The sequence below is a fragment of the Anser anser genome (genome assembly GCF_964211835.1).
Source record: "Anser anser genome assembly, chromosome: 19".
NCBI classification, from domain to species: Eukaryota; Metazoa; Chordata; class Aves; order Anseriformes; family Anatidae; genus Anser; species Anser anser.
The window spans coordinates 11,903,683-11,923,284 of record NC_139740.1 but is presented as its reverse complement, the minus strand read 5'-3'; the positions used below and the strand labels follow the sequence as shown (position 1 = coordinate 11,923,284).

General features: G+C 35.9%; 1 protein-coding gene across 8 annotated transcripts in view; it reads right to left on the bottom strand.

Annotated features, from left to right (window-relative positions):
* HELZ (helicase with zinc finger) overlaps positions 1-19,602 on the bottom strand; it is an 82,930-nt gene that overhangs the window by 33,008 nt on the left and 30,320 nt on the right. For 6 of the 8 annotated variants that reach the window (XM_083805313.1, XM_083805309.1, XM_083805312.1 and 3 more), the window contains 7 exons: positions 19,353-19,460; positions 18,739-19,036; positions 16,690-16,957; positions 12,563-12,896; positions 7,832-7,962; positions 5,215-5,394; positions 4,579-4,683 (listed from right to left, as the gene is read on the bottom strand). In XM_083805313.1, the coding sequence (XP_083661439.1) occupies positions 4,579-4,683; positions 5,215-5,394; positions 7,832-7,962; positions 12,563-12,896; positions 16,690-16,957; positions 18,739-19,036; positions 19,353-19,460 (1,424 nt within the window). The remainder of the gene's footprint in view (positions 1-4,578; positions 4,684-5,214; positions 5,395-7,831; positions 7,963-12,562; positions 12,897-16,689; positions 16,958-18,738; positions 19,037-19,352; positions 19,461-19,602) is intronic. The other 2 variants (XM_083805314.1, XM_083805311.1) reach the window with 1 other exon arrangement.

Sequence of the window (19,602 nt, the reverse complement as noted above, 5' to 3'; positions counted from 1 at the left end):
AGAGTCAGGCATGTACTAATCAAATTATCCATATAGCACCTGCAACACATCTATTAACATGCAGCTATAGGTACAACAACTGCAGTTACAAAAACAAAGCCAAGCTGTAACTCACATGTGACTGTATTTTCTCACATCAGGTGCCTCACCTCAAGATTTTAATTGTGGAGAAATGAAAACCCCGAAGGCTAGGTTTATTCAAGCCACAGGCAGTGAAATCACTGGCAAATACATAGAGAACCACATTGAAAGAGAGAAGTCATAAGATCAGGGACTTAATCTCCTGCAAACAAAAGCACTGAATATATCCACTGTACTTACTAACGCTGGATTAACATACACAGAATCTGCATTTCATACCCCCTTTATTTCTAAATCTGGACATTTACAACAAAAGTTTTCAATTTCTAGCCAATGATCTAAAACAAACAAACAAAAAGAACACGTATGTGTCTCCATCAACTCTTCATCAATTATGCCAAAACAGAAGTTGGCCCAACTATTTTTGTTAAATGTTAGCCAACTTAAGTTTTTCCTACGCTTCTGCATTTTGCTTCTATTGATAAATTTCCATCAAACTAACTATTTGTACAACAGACTATTTGCAAAAGTAGCAAATTTCTATCAGTAATTAAGACTCAGTATTTCCTTGTTTGATCACGTTTCAGGCTGGCACTGCTCCTGAATCCCTTTTAATATACTTCTAAAAACTTAATAAAGGGGAGTCTAGAGTCAGAACCTCAGATGGAGGTAGAACAAAGTTTCATCTGCACTCCTGTCCTACAGAAGTGACTCCTACTTCTCTCCTTGGAGAAGAGAGTGAATGGGGACTACATTTATGTTCTCCAAAACTTCTTTTTTCCTGTTCTGAACTGGAAAATACAATCTCTTCCTAGTTCTTGATAAAAAGGCCGGGATTCTCCCTTCAGGCTGTGCTGTGCTCTAACGAACTCTTCTTGGACAAGCTCCAATCCCAGCTCCTCAGACTTTGTACGAATCTTTCTCACCTGAAAACCCTCAAGCAAAAGAAAAACAGAAGCTTAGAGGAAAGAGATCTAGCTGTCTCATTTCACGCCTCTATTGAAAGTTAAAAAAAAAAAAATTCAAGTAGTCCCAAGAACCCTAAAGAAAATTTAAAAGCATCTGATTTCCTCTTTCATTTCTTTTGATTCCCCTCCACAGAGAGGCTCATTGTGATGTACAAGTACATTCCTTGGGATGCAGAACACAAGTGAAGAACCTGTCTTACAACCTGAAAAAATAACTTTTTTTTAAAAAAAATCTATCCTCCTTTGAGGATAGGATAGGATAAAATCTAGAGCTTCAAGAAAAAAAGTAATTGCTTAAAGAGGCACTTATTTTACAAATATAGCATTTGATAAGATAAATTAATTCTATTTTCAGTGTGGAAACTTTACTATGGATAATTTGGGGAAAAGGCGATAATCCCTTAACATCTTCTGAAGCTAGCAGCCACATACTAAAGCTACTTGGTTCCAGGCTACATGCAGTACTGACACAAGTACATTATGACCAAGATATTTTAAAAAACTTGCTAGTGAACTGGAGAGGTTTCAGCTGAGATATCTTAAACAGAACTGGCTTCTATTCTATTCTATATTGCCAAGCTGATAATCAGCAGTAACATGGTTAAGAATAAAGACAATAAAATACAGACAAAAGCAATATCAAGCTCCTTCCTTTTAACAGTATATGGCATACAACTAAATTTGAAATATATAAGTAAAATAATAGTAATAAATAATTATAGTTTATATATAATAAATAGTAATAAACAGTAGATACCTCAATCACTGTGTGCCCAGAACCACACAGAGAAACTGCTGCTCTCTGCTTCCTAGGTCTTCACTGGAGTTTTTAGGAGTAACCAGAAGTATCTAACTACGGTGCCTACCTTAGGAGCCTACCTCCCGAAGATTAACAGTTGATGGAGAGAGACAAACACATCCACAGAGTAAAAGGGTGTACAAATTAGAAGCCAATTACTACCTCTACCGCTCTGACTCACCCTCTAAGGTGCCTGCTTCTGCACACTTAAAATCAAGAGTTGTAGCACTGAACAGAAGCACTTAATTGCAGGCTCTTTCCTCCTAACTGTAGGTTAGTGCTTTTTTTTTTGTCCTTTCCCTTTCAGAAACACTTCTGCGTTAATCTACGTAAGTATAAAAAAAAATGTTTCAATGTCAAGTGTCTTAAGTAAAAGGCAGGTTTTGGAGAGTGTCCCTTAGACAGCTGCATTATCTAATCATAACCAGTGTCATTTTTTTTCCACAAGGTACAAATTTGTTTATGGGTATTAGGACTATAAGAATTTGGTCTCCAGGCTTCATTAGTACTCTATTTGGGTGTAGAGCCTAAACTCAACACAAATTCTCAGTATTCATTTTGCCTTTATGTTTTCTGAATGGCAGAGATAATTATTTTGTTAGGAAAAAAAAAAGTACGAATTTACAACATGATTTTTAAACAACCCCCCCGCCAGACTCCAAGCTTCAAATATTTATGTCACATCATTGACAGGGTGATTTATTTAGTGTGCGTCTTACCACAGAAATATTTACGTAGTTCTCAGTACCCAGTCAATATTAAATATCTAAGCTTTTCCTTCTTTAAAAAGAACATAAATATGGTGCTCCGGACTAACCTGTGGCAACATTTTTAGCAAAGATACTATTTAGCCAGCTCATCCCTTGTAGAGTAAATAAAAAACCCTAAAGCAAACTGTTCAGCCCTTTGGAAACACAAACACTGCAAGTAGCACATCCTGCTTTGATACTTTACTGCTCCTGCTCCATTTTATGTTTCCCTTAAAAAAACAGCACTTAGGGCAAAAAAAAACAGGCTTAGGGCACCCTGTTTAAACTAACAGTAATGATTTTAATTTGAAAATATATCTTGACAACAGTCAATAATAAAGGTAACAGATCCACAAGTGATTTTCTGCAAGGAATCTAACATAATTCTAGCTTTCAATTCAAACAAACTGACCCCTTATCTCCTGCCAGATCAGGTTGACATGCAGTCAGCTTTCAAACAACATATGCTTCCCAAGTACCCATAATATTTTTAAAATAATTTACAAACACACACACCAGTGGATATATAAATATATATACAACTCCAGAGATACCTCCATTTACAAAAACTAGAACTTTCCATGAAGGTATCATGACTAGTTGAACAACGTCATACAATCTATAGGAGCACTTTCTGCAGGATTCATAACAAACACTATGACAGTTATATTTAAAACTTGCAGTGGCTTTTGCATTATGCACTGAAATACTCTTGGCAAATGTGTGCATATATGTATATATTTAACCTTAGTGGGGAAAAAATTGCTTTTCTTTTACATACGTTTTTCATAAGCGCATCTGAGACCAGACTATATAGTTGAATATAGCACATGAAAGAAGGTAGCAAAAGCTTGGCAACCACCATAAAACTGCATTTAACTTTAACATCTTGTTCTGTTAAATCACAGTTCAATAATCCTGAAAGTGTAAATTACACACATTTTTTCCCCACTACAAAATTAAGACACCATAATGCTTTTCATCACAAAGTGCTTTACAAAGCCCCTTAAGACAATTTGGGTTAAAATACACCAAATTAAAGGTAACTTTTCAGAAGTCAGCTGCCTTTTCTTTTTGGCCAGATCCTCAGTGTCTGTCACATGGCGACTGAAGCCAGAAAACCTAAGAGAATTTACACCTGTCATAAATCTAGGCCTTTCACATAACTTCAGTGGCTTTACTGACATTACATAAAATTTAAGTCCAGAATGGCTTTTAGTTGCTAGCAAGTAAACAGAGTCATTTTCTTAGTAATATAATAGTCACGCACTGACATTGAGAAAATGATGCTCATAATTTTAAAAAATATATACCAAGTTAGCAGTCTTATATACTGTGATATCTGTGCAAATATTCCCAAGAGTGGGTTTCTGGCCATAAATAAATACTCCCTAAATACTTCTATGCATGTTTTACCCGTACTGCACTTTAAGTTTCCACCTCTTCTTCATTTCCTTTCTTAACTAAGCCCCCCAAAAATAACCATGGCAAATACATTTATTTAATCATACAATTACTTCAAACTCACTGATCAGAAGAGGCCAAACTACTTTCACATGATTCTCTAAATATGTAGCTCCTATGTCAACAGATTTTTTTCTTCAAAAAGCCAGGTGGGAAGCTCAAGCTTCCAAGTAGTAAGCATGAGTAAAAATCTTCTAGAATTTAAAATACATTTAAACTTCCTTTTATTTTTATCATAATAGCTTTTAGAGGAGCATATCAAAAGTTTGCTCGTTAGGAAAGACACATTTATCAATAGAATAATAAAAGCTTAAAAAAGGATGTCTTTATTTATATTTAACAAATGACCCAAAATGATGTTGATAATGTTTCACATTCCTTTTAGTCTATGTTTTTAAAAGCACTGTTGGTAATGCCAATATGCTTTTATGTTTTAAAAGCTCTTTAACCATTTATTATAGACACCTTTTCTTAAGAATAGTATTTTATAGACACATAATAAGCCTTAAAAAAATACCTGAGAGGTCTTGCCTGGGGATTGCCTGCTTCTACATATGGATGTAAATAATCCTTTATGTAGAGATCAGCAGCACTATTAGAATGGGTGCAAATGAGAATCCTGCTGGAATAAATGGTGCAAACAAAAAAGCAATGAAGAAACAGAAAACAATTCAAAGCAGTAGAATACAAAAAAAAGGAAACAGTGGCCATCTTCCTGCACATTTCTCTTAATGAAACTAGTCACTGACCTACTCTAGTTTGTATGATTCAGCCCTTTAACTCAAATCCTTTAGTTAGGAAAAGATTTAAAGTTCAAACAGTTTTTCAATAATTATTTCACAATTATTAATCTAGACTTGATTTAAAATAAGAAACAGCTTTTATTGTCTAGCATACTGTACAACTTTCCATGTCAAGCAAATCACAGTCATTCTAGATATCATCACTTTTAACTAGTTTTGTTCTGAATTGAAAATACAGGCTAAGACTACAAAATTACATTATCATTCAAAACAATGACGGATGGCTGGGGTTTTGTTTGTTTTTAAGCTGGGTGAAAATTCTATACTTCTACCTTTCACTTGTATTTAAGTAAAAAATGTCATTTTCTTTGCTAATCAAGAATTGCTCTATGTTTAGTGCCCCATCTCACCTAGTATCCTGTTGCTGGAGTATGTGCTTGACTGCCTGAGCCAGAGTGAATGTTTTTCCTGTCCCATAGGGACCGATGATAAGAACAGGAGGCAGTTGTATTGAAAGTGGAGTAGTGATAGCCAGAACAGCCTCTTTCTGCTTAGCATTTAGTCGAGGGTCCAACTGCTCATCCCATTGTCTGTTCAAAAAGGAGACAAGAGTTTGAAATCAGAAGCTATGAATACTCACAGTCAATGAGAAATGAAATGAGTTAAGATCTCAAGGGCTTTCAAGGAAGAGTCTATATGCTAATGTATTGATTCTGTCATTCTGAGTCATATTAGAACAAATCTAGCAAAATAATCAAATTCTTTTATCACAAAACCTTAATACTACTTGCAATAAATCAGTTTTTTCAAAAGAAATCCAACTATGTCTCAATTTACACTATCTCATCTAACAATAATTACCTTGCATAGTGCACATTTTAGAAGAAAGTACATGCTGCACAATCACTTGATAACAAAGGAAAGTTTTTCCTACTATTACTACAGAAAATGTAACATTAGTTACATTTATTCCCATCAGTATTTATACAGTCAACGTTTTTAAAGTCAACATTTATACAAACTCAGAGCTTGGTAAATATGAACTAGGATGCAATTCAAAAACAAACAAAAATAGTGGCTACCAATTAATTACAAACATTTCTTCTGATCATTAAGACATACCTCTAATGGGAAAGCAGTCTAAAAAAAAGGATTTTTGCTGCAACCAGCTAGTGATACCAGCATTAACAGAAGGATGATTTCAGAAAATTCCAATGAGTGTAAGAGGTTAAAGATTTGTAGACACAGTTTTTAATATTCCCAGTGACAGATTTAAAAGTAGACATGCATAGTAAAAAACACCTGTCACTGCTGCACATATGGCCATACTTCAGTAATGTGATCTGCTTTGGTACAAGCACTATGATTCTTGCAGATCAGGAAAGCTTCCATTACCAACAGGGAGTAAAATAAAGAGAACGCTTAGGACTTCAGTCAACTCTAAGACAGCTATGAACAACAAGCTTGCAAGAGGATCTAAGAAAAACTGAAAAGTAATAGGGATGTAAAACAAAAATATAAGAAAAACATAGGGAAATACAGTTCTGAATCAGTCAGAGCTACTGAATTCCAAGGTAGGGCAAACCAAGCCACCGCATGGAAAAAAACACGTTCATTACACTGACTTAAACACAACTATTACATACATAATTTATATGTATATTAAAATATAAATCCATTATACAAATAATTGACATCAATTACAACTGCCATGCAAGTTTCTGTAAATATGAATATCCTGGCATAAAACAGAAAAGAAAGTTCTAGCTTACTTGACTTACCTCATTTTTATTGAGATCACTGCTTACTTTCAAATTATTCCTAAGTACTACTTCCTTGCAAGATTCACCCAAAACTTAATTAAGTCAGTGAACAGATTGTCATTGTCCTCCATTAGCTCTGTAGTATAACTCTGTGCAAAACCCTTCTTTCTGCCTTTACTGTCAAAGCTTTGATACGTGCAGCAATCATCCTCACCCAGAACACTGCACCCACCCTTTCATCATTTCTTTTCCTCCTACACTTCCAAAGAGGAACTGAACTTTTTCCAGTAATTTTTGTCTTACGTTATCTAGCTGTCTCAGGTTTCTGGCCAGATCACCTTCTTTTTCATTCTTGAGCTATCTCCCATTTTGCACTGTGCTGCAATCACACAGTTTAATTCTCACCTTCAAGACACAACACAACTACCCGCGTGCTGTACAGGCTGTATCAGTTCCACATACCTCTCACTTCCCTGGTGTCCATCTAAGTACAGAAACTTCATGCCTTTTTTATCCTTCCCCATGCACCAGGAATATTGACCATACTCCCTGAGCCACAAAGCCTCATGTTGCTCTTCCCTATGTTTGCTCTTCGAGACAAACTATTTTCACTGCATTACTGCATCATTCTAAGTTTTCTCAGAAGTATTTATATAATGTACGGGTTTATATTTCATAAAGGAAACTATAAAACCTATGTACAAAGAATCTCAGGACTGCTTGCAAGTGCAATGTTGGTTCTTCTATGCCTTATTTCCATACCCTTCCCCCCTCCCTTTTTCTTTTTTCTTTTCTTGCCATCCCCTTCAGTGGTATGTACAAATTTGGGTCATTGCATCAAACTCAAAGAGTACTAACGGTTGCTCATGCAAACAAAAATCTGCATGCTTAAGATCCTGCACAGCACAATCCTTGTAACTGGTATTTACATTTCTATAAAGTGCATATTTTCAATGAAGAACAGAACAGTAAATAATCATAGGAGTTTTGTTTTCTACAGCTACAATACAACTGCAATGCCTATTAAAATCACATTTCAACCTCCAGGAAAAAAAAAAAAACAATCAACAGATTCTAGTCCTCGGAGGATCGGTTTTCTTGTTTTATTTAGAACTGTTTCTCTCCCTTCTCTGAACCATCCTCACCATTAATGAAGAGAAAGACATATTTCCTGTTCTAGGGCAGATTTCAGCCATCTGTTATGAGAAATTCAATACTGCATTACCATACGATCTTTGATATTAAAGTGTTTGTATTCTTGTACCTGTTGGGACTCCAGGGTATGGTGGGAGTCATGCTGACATCTGGAAACAAAATACTGTTGTCCTTAATCCTGTCCAAGGCATAATGCATTTCACAGAGGGGTAAGCGATTTAACTGAAACTGAAGTTCAACCTACAGTACAAAATGAATGAATTAATAGATGAACAAGAATGATTTATTTAGATAACACTCTTTAGACTTGGCTGCATATCATAAATTTTTATCTTCCTGCAACTTACTGATTCTCAGAAGATAACAACAAATATCAATCAAAAGATTTCCAATAAAATTAACTTGCCCTGTTTTGTTTTGAAACAAAGAAAAATCTTCTGTAACATCATTTTGTTGTTTGATTTTAAGATTAGATTCCACTGCAGGTTCTGAGAGGGGAAAAAAAAAAAGGGGGGGAAAATGTCCTTGGAATTATTTTTGGAATATAAAAAATACTCCTTGAAAATATTATTTTCCTAAAACACTGTTTTTAAATATGCAAGCTTCCATCACTTATTGTAAGAACAACCTGAAAACAGCAACGGACCGGAAACTTTTACAGATGAACAGATGATATAAATCAGATGTGTGACCAGCAGAGATAAAATCCAAACATCATTTAATTCCAGTCAAATGTTCTGGTATAATACAATTTGTCACTTATGTTGAGTTGTTAGAACTCTCCAAAAGGTAATTTCTAAAATGTAATTGTTTATCAATACATTTTTTTGTTTGTCCTCTCAATTACTTGTGTTTTAATGCTAGTAACTAAAAAGAAAATGCCAATAAAATTCGGCTACAAAGCTAGAATCAAAATGTAGAGCATGTTAACATCCCAGGTTAAATTCAGAACTGAACAATAGACAGTGAATTTAGTTTATACATATATATACACTAAAACAGTAAAGAAAGATTCTAAATCTTATGACTGGATAAAAGTAGTTTCTGAGGGAAAGAATTCATAAAAACAATCCATACGGATTATAACTTACACATACTTAAATTTGCAATTGTGAATCTCTCCAAAAACCAAGTGATCTTACCAGAGCATTGAGCCAAAGACTCAATGTTAACTAACAGAGAAGCCTGTATCAATAATTTGACAAAAATTTGCACCAAAAAAATGTCCGAAAAGCATCCAAAGCTGCTGAGGAACTTCATGTAACTGACATAAATTTTTAGAGTTTTTTTTTGAAAGCATTGTTATTGATCACTAGACCCTTATGTAATTACCATGCTACTACTCTAATGAGCATTTTGTAATTAAGTAATAGCAAATAAGTACCTTTCTGAGATCTACATTGCTCTGTGACCAGGCTGACAAACAGCCCGTCGAATTATTTCAACCTGCCTGGGAAAAGCACCCCTTGGTGCCCTAGAAAACACACCGGTAATATCTGAAACGTCCCCGGTCACCTTTCTGATGCCTTCACGGCCACCGGGCAGCAGCTGCTCACACACCACCGGCCCAACAGGCGAGGAAGCTGAGGAGCAGAGGCCCAGGGGCGTGAGGGGCCCAGCCGCAGCCCCCCGGGACCCCCGGTCACACAAACTCATGCCAGGTGACCAAGGCAAAAACCTGCTCTCGCACCCATTTTCTCTACCTCCTTATTAGAGGCCGTTATTTCTTAATCACACTTGACTCTCATGATGATTATTGCTACCAGTCAGAAAGGTCAACAAACACATAATATATTTGTAAATGGTCTTTTCTAACAGCTTCTGTGAAGGCTTTAATTCAAAGTCCTAGCCAACTAAAATAAGTTTTCTTCATATACGGACAAGAACTTCTCTGCACTAACACAACATACCTCATTCCAAGCCACATTACCTTCTCTTATGAGCTCCTCCCTTGGCGGAGCCATTTAACCTTCCAGTACTTTCCATGCTCCGTGTAAGTACTGGCTGGACCCGATGCCCCATTACCTGCCCAAAAAGTCACTTCTAGCCACAGGGATCAGACCTGTAAAAAGCCTCTTGTGCACGAGTAATCTTCATTACTCTAAGATCATCTCTTTCTAAAGGATTTGCAAAACACAGCTCTTGCTATTTCCTTTTTCTAGTATATTTAACCATACTGTTCATACCATTATGCAGCATGTAAAATCAACGCTAGCTTTGCTGTAAATAAACATCTGCTTGCATCAGTACAGATTGTAGCCATTAACTTCCCATCTCTCACAGGTATAAAGACATTAAATATTCATTTTGACTATCACGTTTTACAGCAACACATATAAACATAACTAAAGAAAAGGGCAGCAATGGATCCATACAACTAAGCATGGAGCCCACTAAAACTACTGTAACTGCTAGGAAAACTTTTTCTTTAAATAGTATACATGAATGCTCAGGAAATTTTTCCCTCTCTGTTCCAGCCCATGCCTACCAGTGCCTCAGGAAAGACCCAGGCCTTTAAAAGCAGCACGGTTTAGCACCTGCCAAGAACGACAGCGACAGCTCGTGCCTGAGGGTGACCTCGAGCTTCCTTCCATGCTGCGTCCTGTCCGTGCCTACCCAGGGCCAATCCGTCTGCCTGACAGTATCCTGCAGATGTTAGGAAAAGCTTCCAAGCAAGAGGAAAAACGTCTGTGCTCAGACAGACCCAAGGCGAACAAAAGACCACCCTGTATTAGAGCAATAATTTAAATGCAGACAAACTATAATGCTCATCTGAGCAACATTTTAATGGCCTTTTCTGGGAGTCCGAGTAAGGTGGCTGGCATTAAACGCCTCATATTATCTACCAGCATTCTCCACTTTCTTTAACAGCTTGTGATATGTTTTGTTTTTAATGCAGTTTGGATTGAATCACATAGTTATATTTGCTGTTGCAGAGTACTGAATGAGGCCATCTGTGTAGGAGAGGCATCTAACCTGCTTTAATAAACATTCCAGAATAAGAAAACAGTGGGAAAGGAAGTTAATCCATTGCCAGTTTCACAGAAGACGACACAGAACAGTGTATCCACTCCAAAAATAAAACAATCTCATGTTAGTTTGGTCACCAAAAAGAGCAGCAGCCAAGGGGGTTTAAAGCACCAGTTCATTCCATCCCACCTTCAGGAACAGTGCACTTGATCAGAGCCAGAATTACGTGTTTATTACAGGTAAGACAGGACAACAGGCAAGTCAATTAGCAGGAAGTTTCCAAGATGAATTGTTAGAAGAGGAAAGGAAAGTAAGACCACTAATCTACCCAAAACGTACAAAAATAAACGTTGACCAAATTGCTCTTAAGAATCTCATAGGTATTCCTAAAAGCACTGGAGACAATGGCAAGATTTCCATCTTGAACACAAACCCTACACATCCAAATTGCAATGCACTCCGTTCTAACCTGAGGATCCCTTTCCTCATCTTTAGGCAGTACTTTATCAGAAAAACTTTCTTTACGATTGTGATTCATTAAAATATAGGTAACTGTTTAAGGATTTGACCACCAGTCCACTGATGTATGTATAAAGTACTGCATGATTTCACAAACAAACTTAGGACCCCATTTTTAATGGAGAATAGATTTGCTGCCTCAGGCTAAGCTTTACAAGGAAAACAAGCCAGTTACTCAAGCCCCAGCTCATTTTGCATTCCAGTGGAGTTTTTGATAGAATCAATTAGTAGGTTTAATTATTGTTTTAAGAAAACAAACACAAAAACAAGAGCCCAGAAGAACATAAGTCTTCCCAGGCCAATTAGCCACATTAAATTAAGACATTATTATTCTTGCATGTTTCTCCAAAACAAAATGAATGGGAGGAGAGAATTATTTGGTGAAAATACATTCAATTCTAGCAATTCCAGTGACCTTAATTTGAGGTCATTTCCATTTAGTAACAAAGCTGATCACAAGTTCTATAGCAGACACACCGGGAATGGGTGGGAAGACTGCAAGTATTTAACTTAACTAAAGCTTCACCTTCCCTTACATGTACTTCCACTTACACCTCATGCACTAACTACACTATGTTATTTAAAAGCAGATTTTATCCCCACCTATTTCATGTCACCTATAAAGTACACAAAATCCTGACCTTACTGCCAACACAGTTATCTCCAGCAAGTGTTACAACTCTTCATTTTGTAACCAAATGCCTCCAAGACAGGTATTTAAGTGTCAAGGGAGAGAGAGCCATGGAGGCAAGTATTACCACTGTGAAACAAAGAATATATATCATTAAAGTATTTGTTCACCTTCCTCATGCCTCCATTTATACAACCCTCATCATCTTCATCAAGGAAATACTGTAAATTAAAAACTTTGCCACTGAAGGACAATACTCCTTTTGTTCTGATATGGTCTCAGAAGGCAGCACAAGGCCCATTCCTAGCCTCAACAGATCTTACTAAAAATTAATCTCCCTCAGGTCTAGGAACAGGTGTAGTGGAATCCACAATAACGAGAAGATACAAAATCAAGAGCCCAAGACCCAAGTTACCACAGGGAGAGTTCTAGTTGGCTACATCAAGAGCAGCAGAGATTTTTATTGGAGAAAAAAATCATAGCAATAGAAAACTTCCTTTGACTTCATTAAGAAAAGGTTCCTGAGGACTCTGGTGACAATATATATGCATATATTTATAAATAAAATTCACATTTCACAGACGAAATTTTCATCTGTGCTCTACTTTCTCTGTATGATGAGGCATAAAAAAATTCCTTTCCATATCTTCTAGGAATTACTTTGGGTGGAGCTGAAAAAGACAACTCAAACATGCCAAAACAGCTTCCACTCAGCCTTACCTGCATTTCACAATCTGCCCGAAGATTAAGTTCTTCACAGCATTCCCTGGATACCCTCAAGAAGATATAATCTTTTGTTTTCTCTTCAATAGCTGCTTCATAAACCTTCTCTTTGGTTCCTTGGGTCTGTGCTGATTTCTCTTTAGTGACAGGCAATAAATAAACAGCATTGACTTTGGTCATCACCAGCCGTCCAGCCAAAGTGTCTTCTGAAAGCGTTTCAGTGAGCTTAAAGCGTCCAAAAAGTTGTCCATTTTGGGCATATTTTGCACCTCCAGAAACCCCAGTGAGCATGAAGCTTGCTACAATCTGCAATTGCACTTTTATGTTGAACCTAAATAAGAAAGCATCTGGTCAGTGCAGAAAAACGCTCTCAGATCTGGAGATTTCATGAATTCAGACCAAAGATTCACCGCCTTAGGCTCTGAGCATATAACTGTTAAACAAACAAGGATAGCCAAAGTTAAAAGAATCAACATCAACAAAGCTTTAAAAAAATGCTATGCATGTCCCAAAGAAGTAAAGCTTTGTATTTAAATAGTTTGTAAGGTTATGTTATATTCCCTGATATTAGGTATTCAGGGACAGACAGCAGAATAAGAACAGAATAAGATTCCTGTTTATTCCATGTATCTCTTCCAGGCTGCACACCAGAAAAGGTTATCTACATCTTGACAAAGGGAAATAGTATTATATCTACAATTGAGATGGATTGATTAAAACGCTTCCTTAAAATCACAATGTGGGCATAAAAATGAGAAATTTTTATTTAAAATGAAGGAATGGCATTGCAGGCTCAGCCACATAAACCATCTATCCAAAGAATTCCTCTTAATAGCAAATTCCTCCTATAACCAGAGATTTAAAAAAAATCATTCCTAATAGTTACTACTTTCAAAAAGTCACATACGTAACACGTGAAAGTGACACAGTAGCACATTTTATTGACCTCTCACCAATACACAGTAATCTCCTTCTAGAGTGTCTGGCTTGTTTTTAAAAATATTTTTTCAACCTGATTTTAAAAATAAAAAAGAAAAGAAATCTGTCACTCCTGTTAACGTTCTATCATCAGCAACTTTTTCCTGAAAAATTACAGAAATAAGTAAAAAACAAAGGTTTTCACAAACAAAATTTCTTGGAAAAAATAGTTTTCTTATGATACTCACCCGGTTTTATTTGATCTGTTCATCTTCTTAAAACTCATATTTTAAACTAATGAATTCGTGGTTATAGTTTAAGACCTGTACTATCAGGGACCATAAGCCCGTAACAATGAAATCCAACATTTCATCTCTCTTGGAATTTAAACATTGAATATATTTTGCCATATTTGCCAAATCATAAGTCTTCCAGAAGAAAAAAAAACTGCAAGTTTGCCCCCTTGTGGAAATAGTTGCTTCTTTACATAATACAAGTAATTAAGTCAGATGCACATTTCACATTCCTCCACCCCGAAAAAGCAACAGATGTCATCCTACTGAACATGAATTCCTTCTGTTCAACAGTAACTGCAAAGGTTGCTCCATGAGCTACAGTTAGAGCAGTCACTCAAAAGCATGCGCTTATAGGAACTTGTGAGAATTAAGTGTAATCCTTCCGATTTCTACATGTGCTAAAAACAAACAAAAAAACTTCTGTGTATTAATGTGCTAGAATATTCTGAAGCACTTATCAGCAAATGAGCAACACCTAAAACAGCTCAAATCACATTCAGATAATTGTTACCATACTGTATAGATTAGATTTCACAGAATAAACAAGAGCTCTGCATTGTTACTAAGATACAATCATGTGCCGTTGTGAATTTATTTTATAAAAACTCGTAAAAACTTCCTAAAACTGAATCCCCAGGCTGCTAAAAATGTACCAGCTCATTCTCAAATTCTGATTTGTAGAAACCTGCTGGAGTAGTACTGCCATGCTGAGACAAATTATTGTCTTTATAAATGACTAAACTGATTCTATTGTGCTAAAGGAGATAAAAAGTTTACAGATTATCAAACAATTTCCAGTGAGTAAGCTGACACCTTCTGGCAAGCTGTTAAACTACAAAATCGTCTAAGGATTTTATTTTAAAGTCAACATTTGCTTCTTCCATCCATTCCTCATCTTTGCTCTGAAGGCTCATTAAAAAAAAAGTTTTCAGTGAGGTTTATACAAAACCAATAGCCTTTATACTGAGGAGATTTTATTTTTATTGGGAGAAATTTGTTTCCTCCAAGCACTGCAAAATTAAATCTAAGAAATATTTGATATATCATGAATCCATCCAGTGGCAATGCAGACAATAAATTCCTAAATGGCAAGTAAAGCCATTTTGAACAAAGCCCCATATAACGTTTTCTTAACAGTAAATCGAACATATTTCATTTTACATTTATATCCGCAGAATTCAGACAAGGTGTGCAGTATGACATTTACCTATGCATTGATAAACTATAAGACATAGTAATGATAAAAACAAATTTATTTTCCATTAAAGCCAGTATTTTAAGACTGTACAGCCTTTAAGATAAATCTGTTCTGCAAGTCTGGTAGCAGAAAGCGTGGAAGGAGCTCTATATTGCTACATATTATCACACACTCACTAATGTCCACACAGGTGATGACCCGAAGTCTGAAACAATGTTATCCCAGAAACCAAGAAGTCATTAGCAGCACTGTTAAAACACAACAATCCACTCCAATGTGAACTGCAGACACTCATGTTATTCCAGTCCTGCCAGAAGAGACCGTGTTGACAGCTCCACTGTTTTTATGAGATGCATACACAAACCCATTAGAGAGTAGCAGCTCATCAACATTTTGACTCATGACACCACTTCAGAGGTATTACAACCCACTTGCATTTGTATTTCTGGGCCCTCTTCTAGGCTTGTAACCCTGGCACCTCACGAGAGAATAGTATGTGTGTGATCTCAGCCACAGAGGATCAGAAAAGTGTGTTAGTTCGAGCCTTGCTGTAATAAAGTGGGTCAGCTACAAGATCAAAAGAATATTTCTGTCATCAGCAGTATCAAAACAGAAGATTTCAAGAACATTATTAAAACTTGCTTTTACTAATCTACCAATTGAAAAAGAGCAGCAAAAACTTATCAGTGCACCAAAAGGGAAGCATTACACAGAATGCACTCCTCATTCTTTCATTTCTACAGGCATGCTGCTGTGTGCTTTCCTACGAGGAACAGAAGCGTAATACTTTATGTGAAAATTCGCTCAGTAAAAATACTGTCTACTTTTGTATCATGTTTCATAATGTTTACTTTAAACCCACTTTTGTTTTAAAAAGCCTTAGAAAAGTGATTATAAATATGTATGATGGAGAACATTTCTGCATGCTGAGGAATCTTCAAGCATTATTCCTCTCTATGTTAGATTCCAGCTCAAAAGCAGAACACAGCAGAGATGAAAGATACAAAGAAGAAGAGTTCAAATGTACTGCGCTTCATTTGAGATACAAAAAAGAAATGGAACCATTTTTCTGCCTTAACATTAGAAATACAACTGCTAATGGCTGTATTACACAAACAAGAAATGTATACTATATGCCTTTTACTAGGAACTTTTATTCATAAGCTAGCTTTCAGCTTGTTTAGAGAATAAAACGTTAGCTGCCACCTCACCGTAAGACCAGAGTTTGAGCCAAACACAATTCAACCTTTTTTTCCTAAAAAGAATTTTAAAAAGGAAAAAAGAAAGAAACCTCCCTGAAGACTTGCACACAAAGATTTTATATATTATTTTGCTATAAGTGATTTTACCAAGGAATAAAAAAATTGATGCATTTCTTTTTCATAGAGAGCCAAAAAACCTACAAGCAAAAATTATTGTACAGGTACCAGCAAAACATTGTGCAACAGCTGTTCAGTGACTCCAGCTGTAAGCAGACTGATATGTAAACTTGCTTTAAGTGAGCATCATTAAATTATACTCATTAACTGCTAGTCTCCTTCATCTAAAGTTTCTATTTTCACACTCATATTCAACTTTATCTCTAAGAAACAAGAAAACTTAATATTTTAACTTACCATGTAAGTTTAATCAAAAAAATCGTCATTATCATTATCATTTCAATAGGACAGTAACAAACATCTAAGATATAATTTTGTAAATGTATTACTTACTTGCTAACTTCCTTATACTGTGCTATTTCCTCAATATAAAGGAGGTCATGCAACCGTGACTGATAGTTGGTCTTGGTCAATGATTTGTCCAGGACAGATTGTGTAAATAGCTGGTCAGCAGAGAGAGGGATTTGGTATCTGGTAAGAAGGCTCTTCTCCAATTCAGTAGTTTCATTAGGCTCAAATTCTACAATAGTCTTAGAAGTAGAATCCCAACGCTTAGCTGTGGTTAGTAGCTGTTGCCGTGCATGCATCAAGTATTCAAGATCTGGATATAGAGACGTAACAGGGAAAGGAAGTCAGTTCAAGCTCTCTCTGTTTTAAAAACACACACTACTAAAAATAATCCCATTAGAGAGAATGAACTGTGTATAAGTCTCTCCTTTGCCTACAACAGTTTTAGTAAATTCATTGCTAAACTTACCACCCCTACTTTTCAGGTGTACACAGAGAACAAGCAGGCTCTCAAACAAAATAGAGAAAATAAATAACCAGAAAATAAAATATTCTATAGCTAGTAAATAGAAAGCATACAGATAAACAAGGAAAGCACTTTTATTTAATAGAAAGTTGCAAGCAACTTTGAAGGATTTGCCATCACAATGTGCTTGTAAACCCTAACTGCAACATCATCTCTTTTCAAAAATATAAGGTAATGAAGAACTTTACAAAATGTAATATGAAATTTAGAAGGTAACAAAAACAAGTCAATGAAATAGGCAGCAAGAAATCTTTGCATTTGCAGCGTTTTGAAAGCCTTCAAAAATAAAAAATCGATAGTACCACATGTGCATTCTGCAGATAGTTGTATTATATGTGTAAAATTAGTTTGCTAGGAACAACTTTGGAAATATAACCTAACATGATATTAGGTTAGAAAACTTAAGTTAGGAAATTATTTTTTCAGTACACACTCATTTCAGGGACCTTGTAGGTTAAACAAGAAACAGAAGACCAAACATTGTCTACAGCCACCCAAAATACATCCACTAACACAACAAAAACACTGTGACACCAACGTTATACCATGTCACGTCAGTTCATGAGTTTGGCATTTGCTATTCAGTTTCTTTTAATTAGTGTTGGAAACATTAACTTCTTATATGTAAATAAATGCCTGGAATAAAAATCTGTTGCTTTATCTTTTTCCTCCTTTCACTTTTTCCTTCTTCCTGCTTACATCCTAGTGCTAGAATTCTGTTCCTTTGGTGTTTTTCTTTCTGAAATCTTCATAGAAAATTACCATACTCTATCCCACTTTCTTGCCTGTTGCCAAGTGACATAGTGACTTATATTTAGCTCCCTTAATCTTTTGCCGTATGTCAAATTGCTTCCTTCTTTTCTGTACTTCTTCACCATCTTTCAATTCGTTGACATCTTTCTGATAACAGTTATTTCAGGAGTTGACAAAGAAGTTACTTCATGAGAGGCACAGCTCAATTTCATAAACAATACAATACTTACAAAGTAACGTGTTGGTTTTTTTTAACCTGAATACACACAAAGAAGTTACATTTTCTTTGCATTTTCAAAATTGGTGTTACAGCAAGTTGATTTACAAGCCTAAACTTTGCCTCTTGCCTTTGACAACTCCAGTCAGACATCACAAGAAAAAAAAAAAAAGACACCTCTCAGATAGTCTTTAATTAACAATGAATTACCACAGAAATGCTTCATCTTTCTACTGACCTTCTACATGCTTAACATTTTCATCAATCCACGAATGCATATAAAAACATAAACATACTTTAACTTCCTGTGCTGCCCTTCAGACACATACTGAACTAGAAATTCCTAGCATTTTGACAAGATTAATCCTGATACATGGTGTAACAGTCATAAGGCAGCTAACTCCCCTGAGCCCAAGCCAATTTGCACATTCTGAAGCTTCTGTCCACTGCCTAATATTCCTAACTGTGAGGATGAACAAAGCATATAGTAATAGATGTTCAACAGCTGTTAATACAGATGCTGATCTGCCCAGCAACATGAAAAAAGAGGTTGTATTAAAAGTTTCTATTATTGAAAAAAATTTTTTTCATACATTACCTTCAGTTGAAGCAGCATCAATCATTACTCGTTGCATGAGGACTGGTTCTAATCCAAAATCAAACACAACAGTTTGGCGAAAAGTTCCAAAGATTTCTGTGTTAAAGGCTATACTGACTTTGTATATATAATGATCTATTCCATTCTGGACCATCTTTCCTCCTATCCATTCCTGACAGTTTTCTGGAACTTCTTGTGATACCTGGGTAGTGCTGTCTCCAGCAGATATTGCAACGATACTGAAATGTGGACGATGGGCATCATAAAGCAATGCCACTCGATACAGCATTCTTGCAGGCTATAAAAAAAATGCAAGGGTTGAAATGAAGCATGTTGGAAAACCAAAATTATTTCAGGAATACGTTCATTTGCAATCAGACAATAAGAGCTTATAAGAATTCTCAACTTGATAAAACAGGTACAAGAACTGCCTGCTTTCCAGAAATCAGGGCACTCAATATATAATCACCAGGGCTGCTGGAGAAGGAATGGTGCTAGGGAATTGCTTTGTTTTCAAAAGAAGTATTATGCAATTGAAATTTTAATCACAAAAGCCTATGGACCACATTCTAATTTTTATTATCGACTCAATGTTAAAAGATAAGTTATCCTACCTTACAAGTGAGAGCAAATGTCCACGTCTGATGAGACTTTTTGGTGGTAACAGTTACTGATAGCTCAGGATTATGTTCTACTCTCACTCCTTCTATACTTTCACTAAGCTAGATTAAAAGAAAAAGAACATCATATTAAATTTCAACAGACAATACCAAAATAAAAGCATTTAGGAAAAGGTATTTTTGAACAAAAAGTGAAAAGAATGGCCTCCCAGACTGTGCAGGATTGATGCAAGTCCTGTGTACG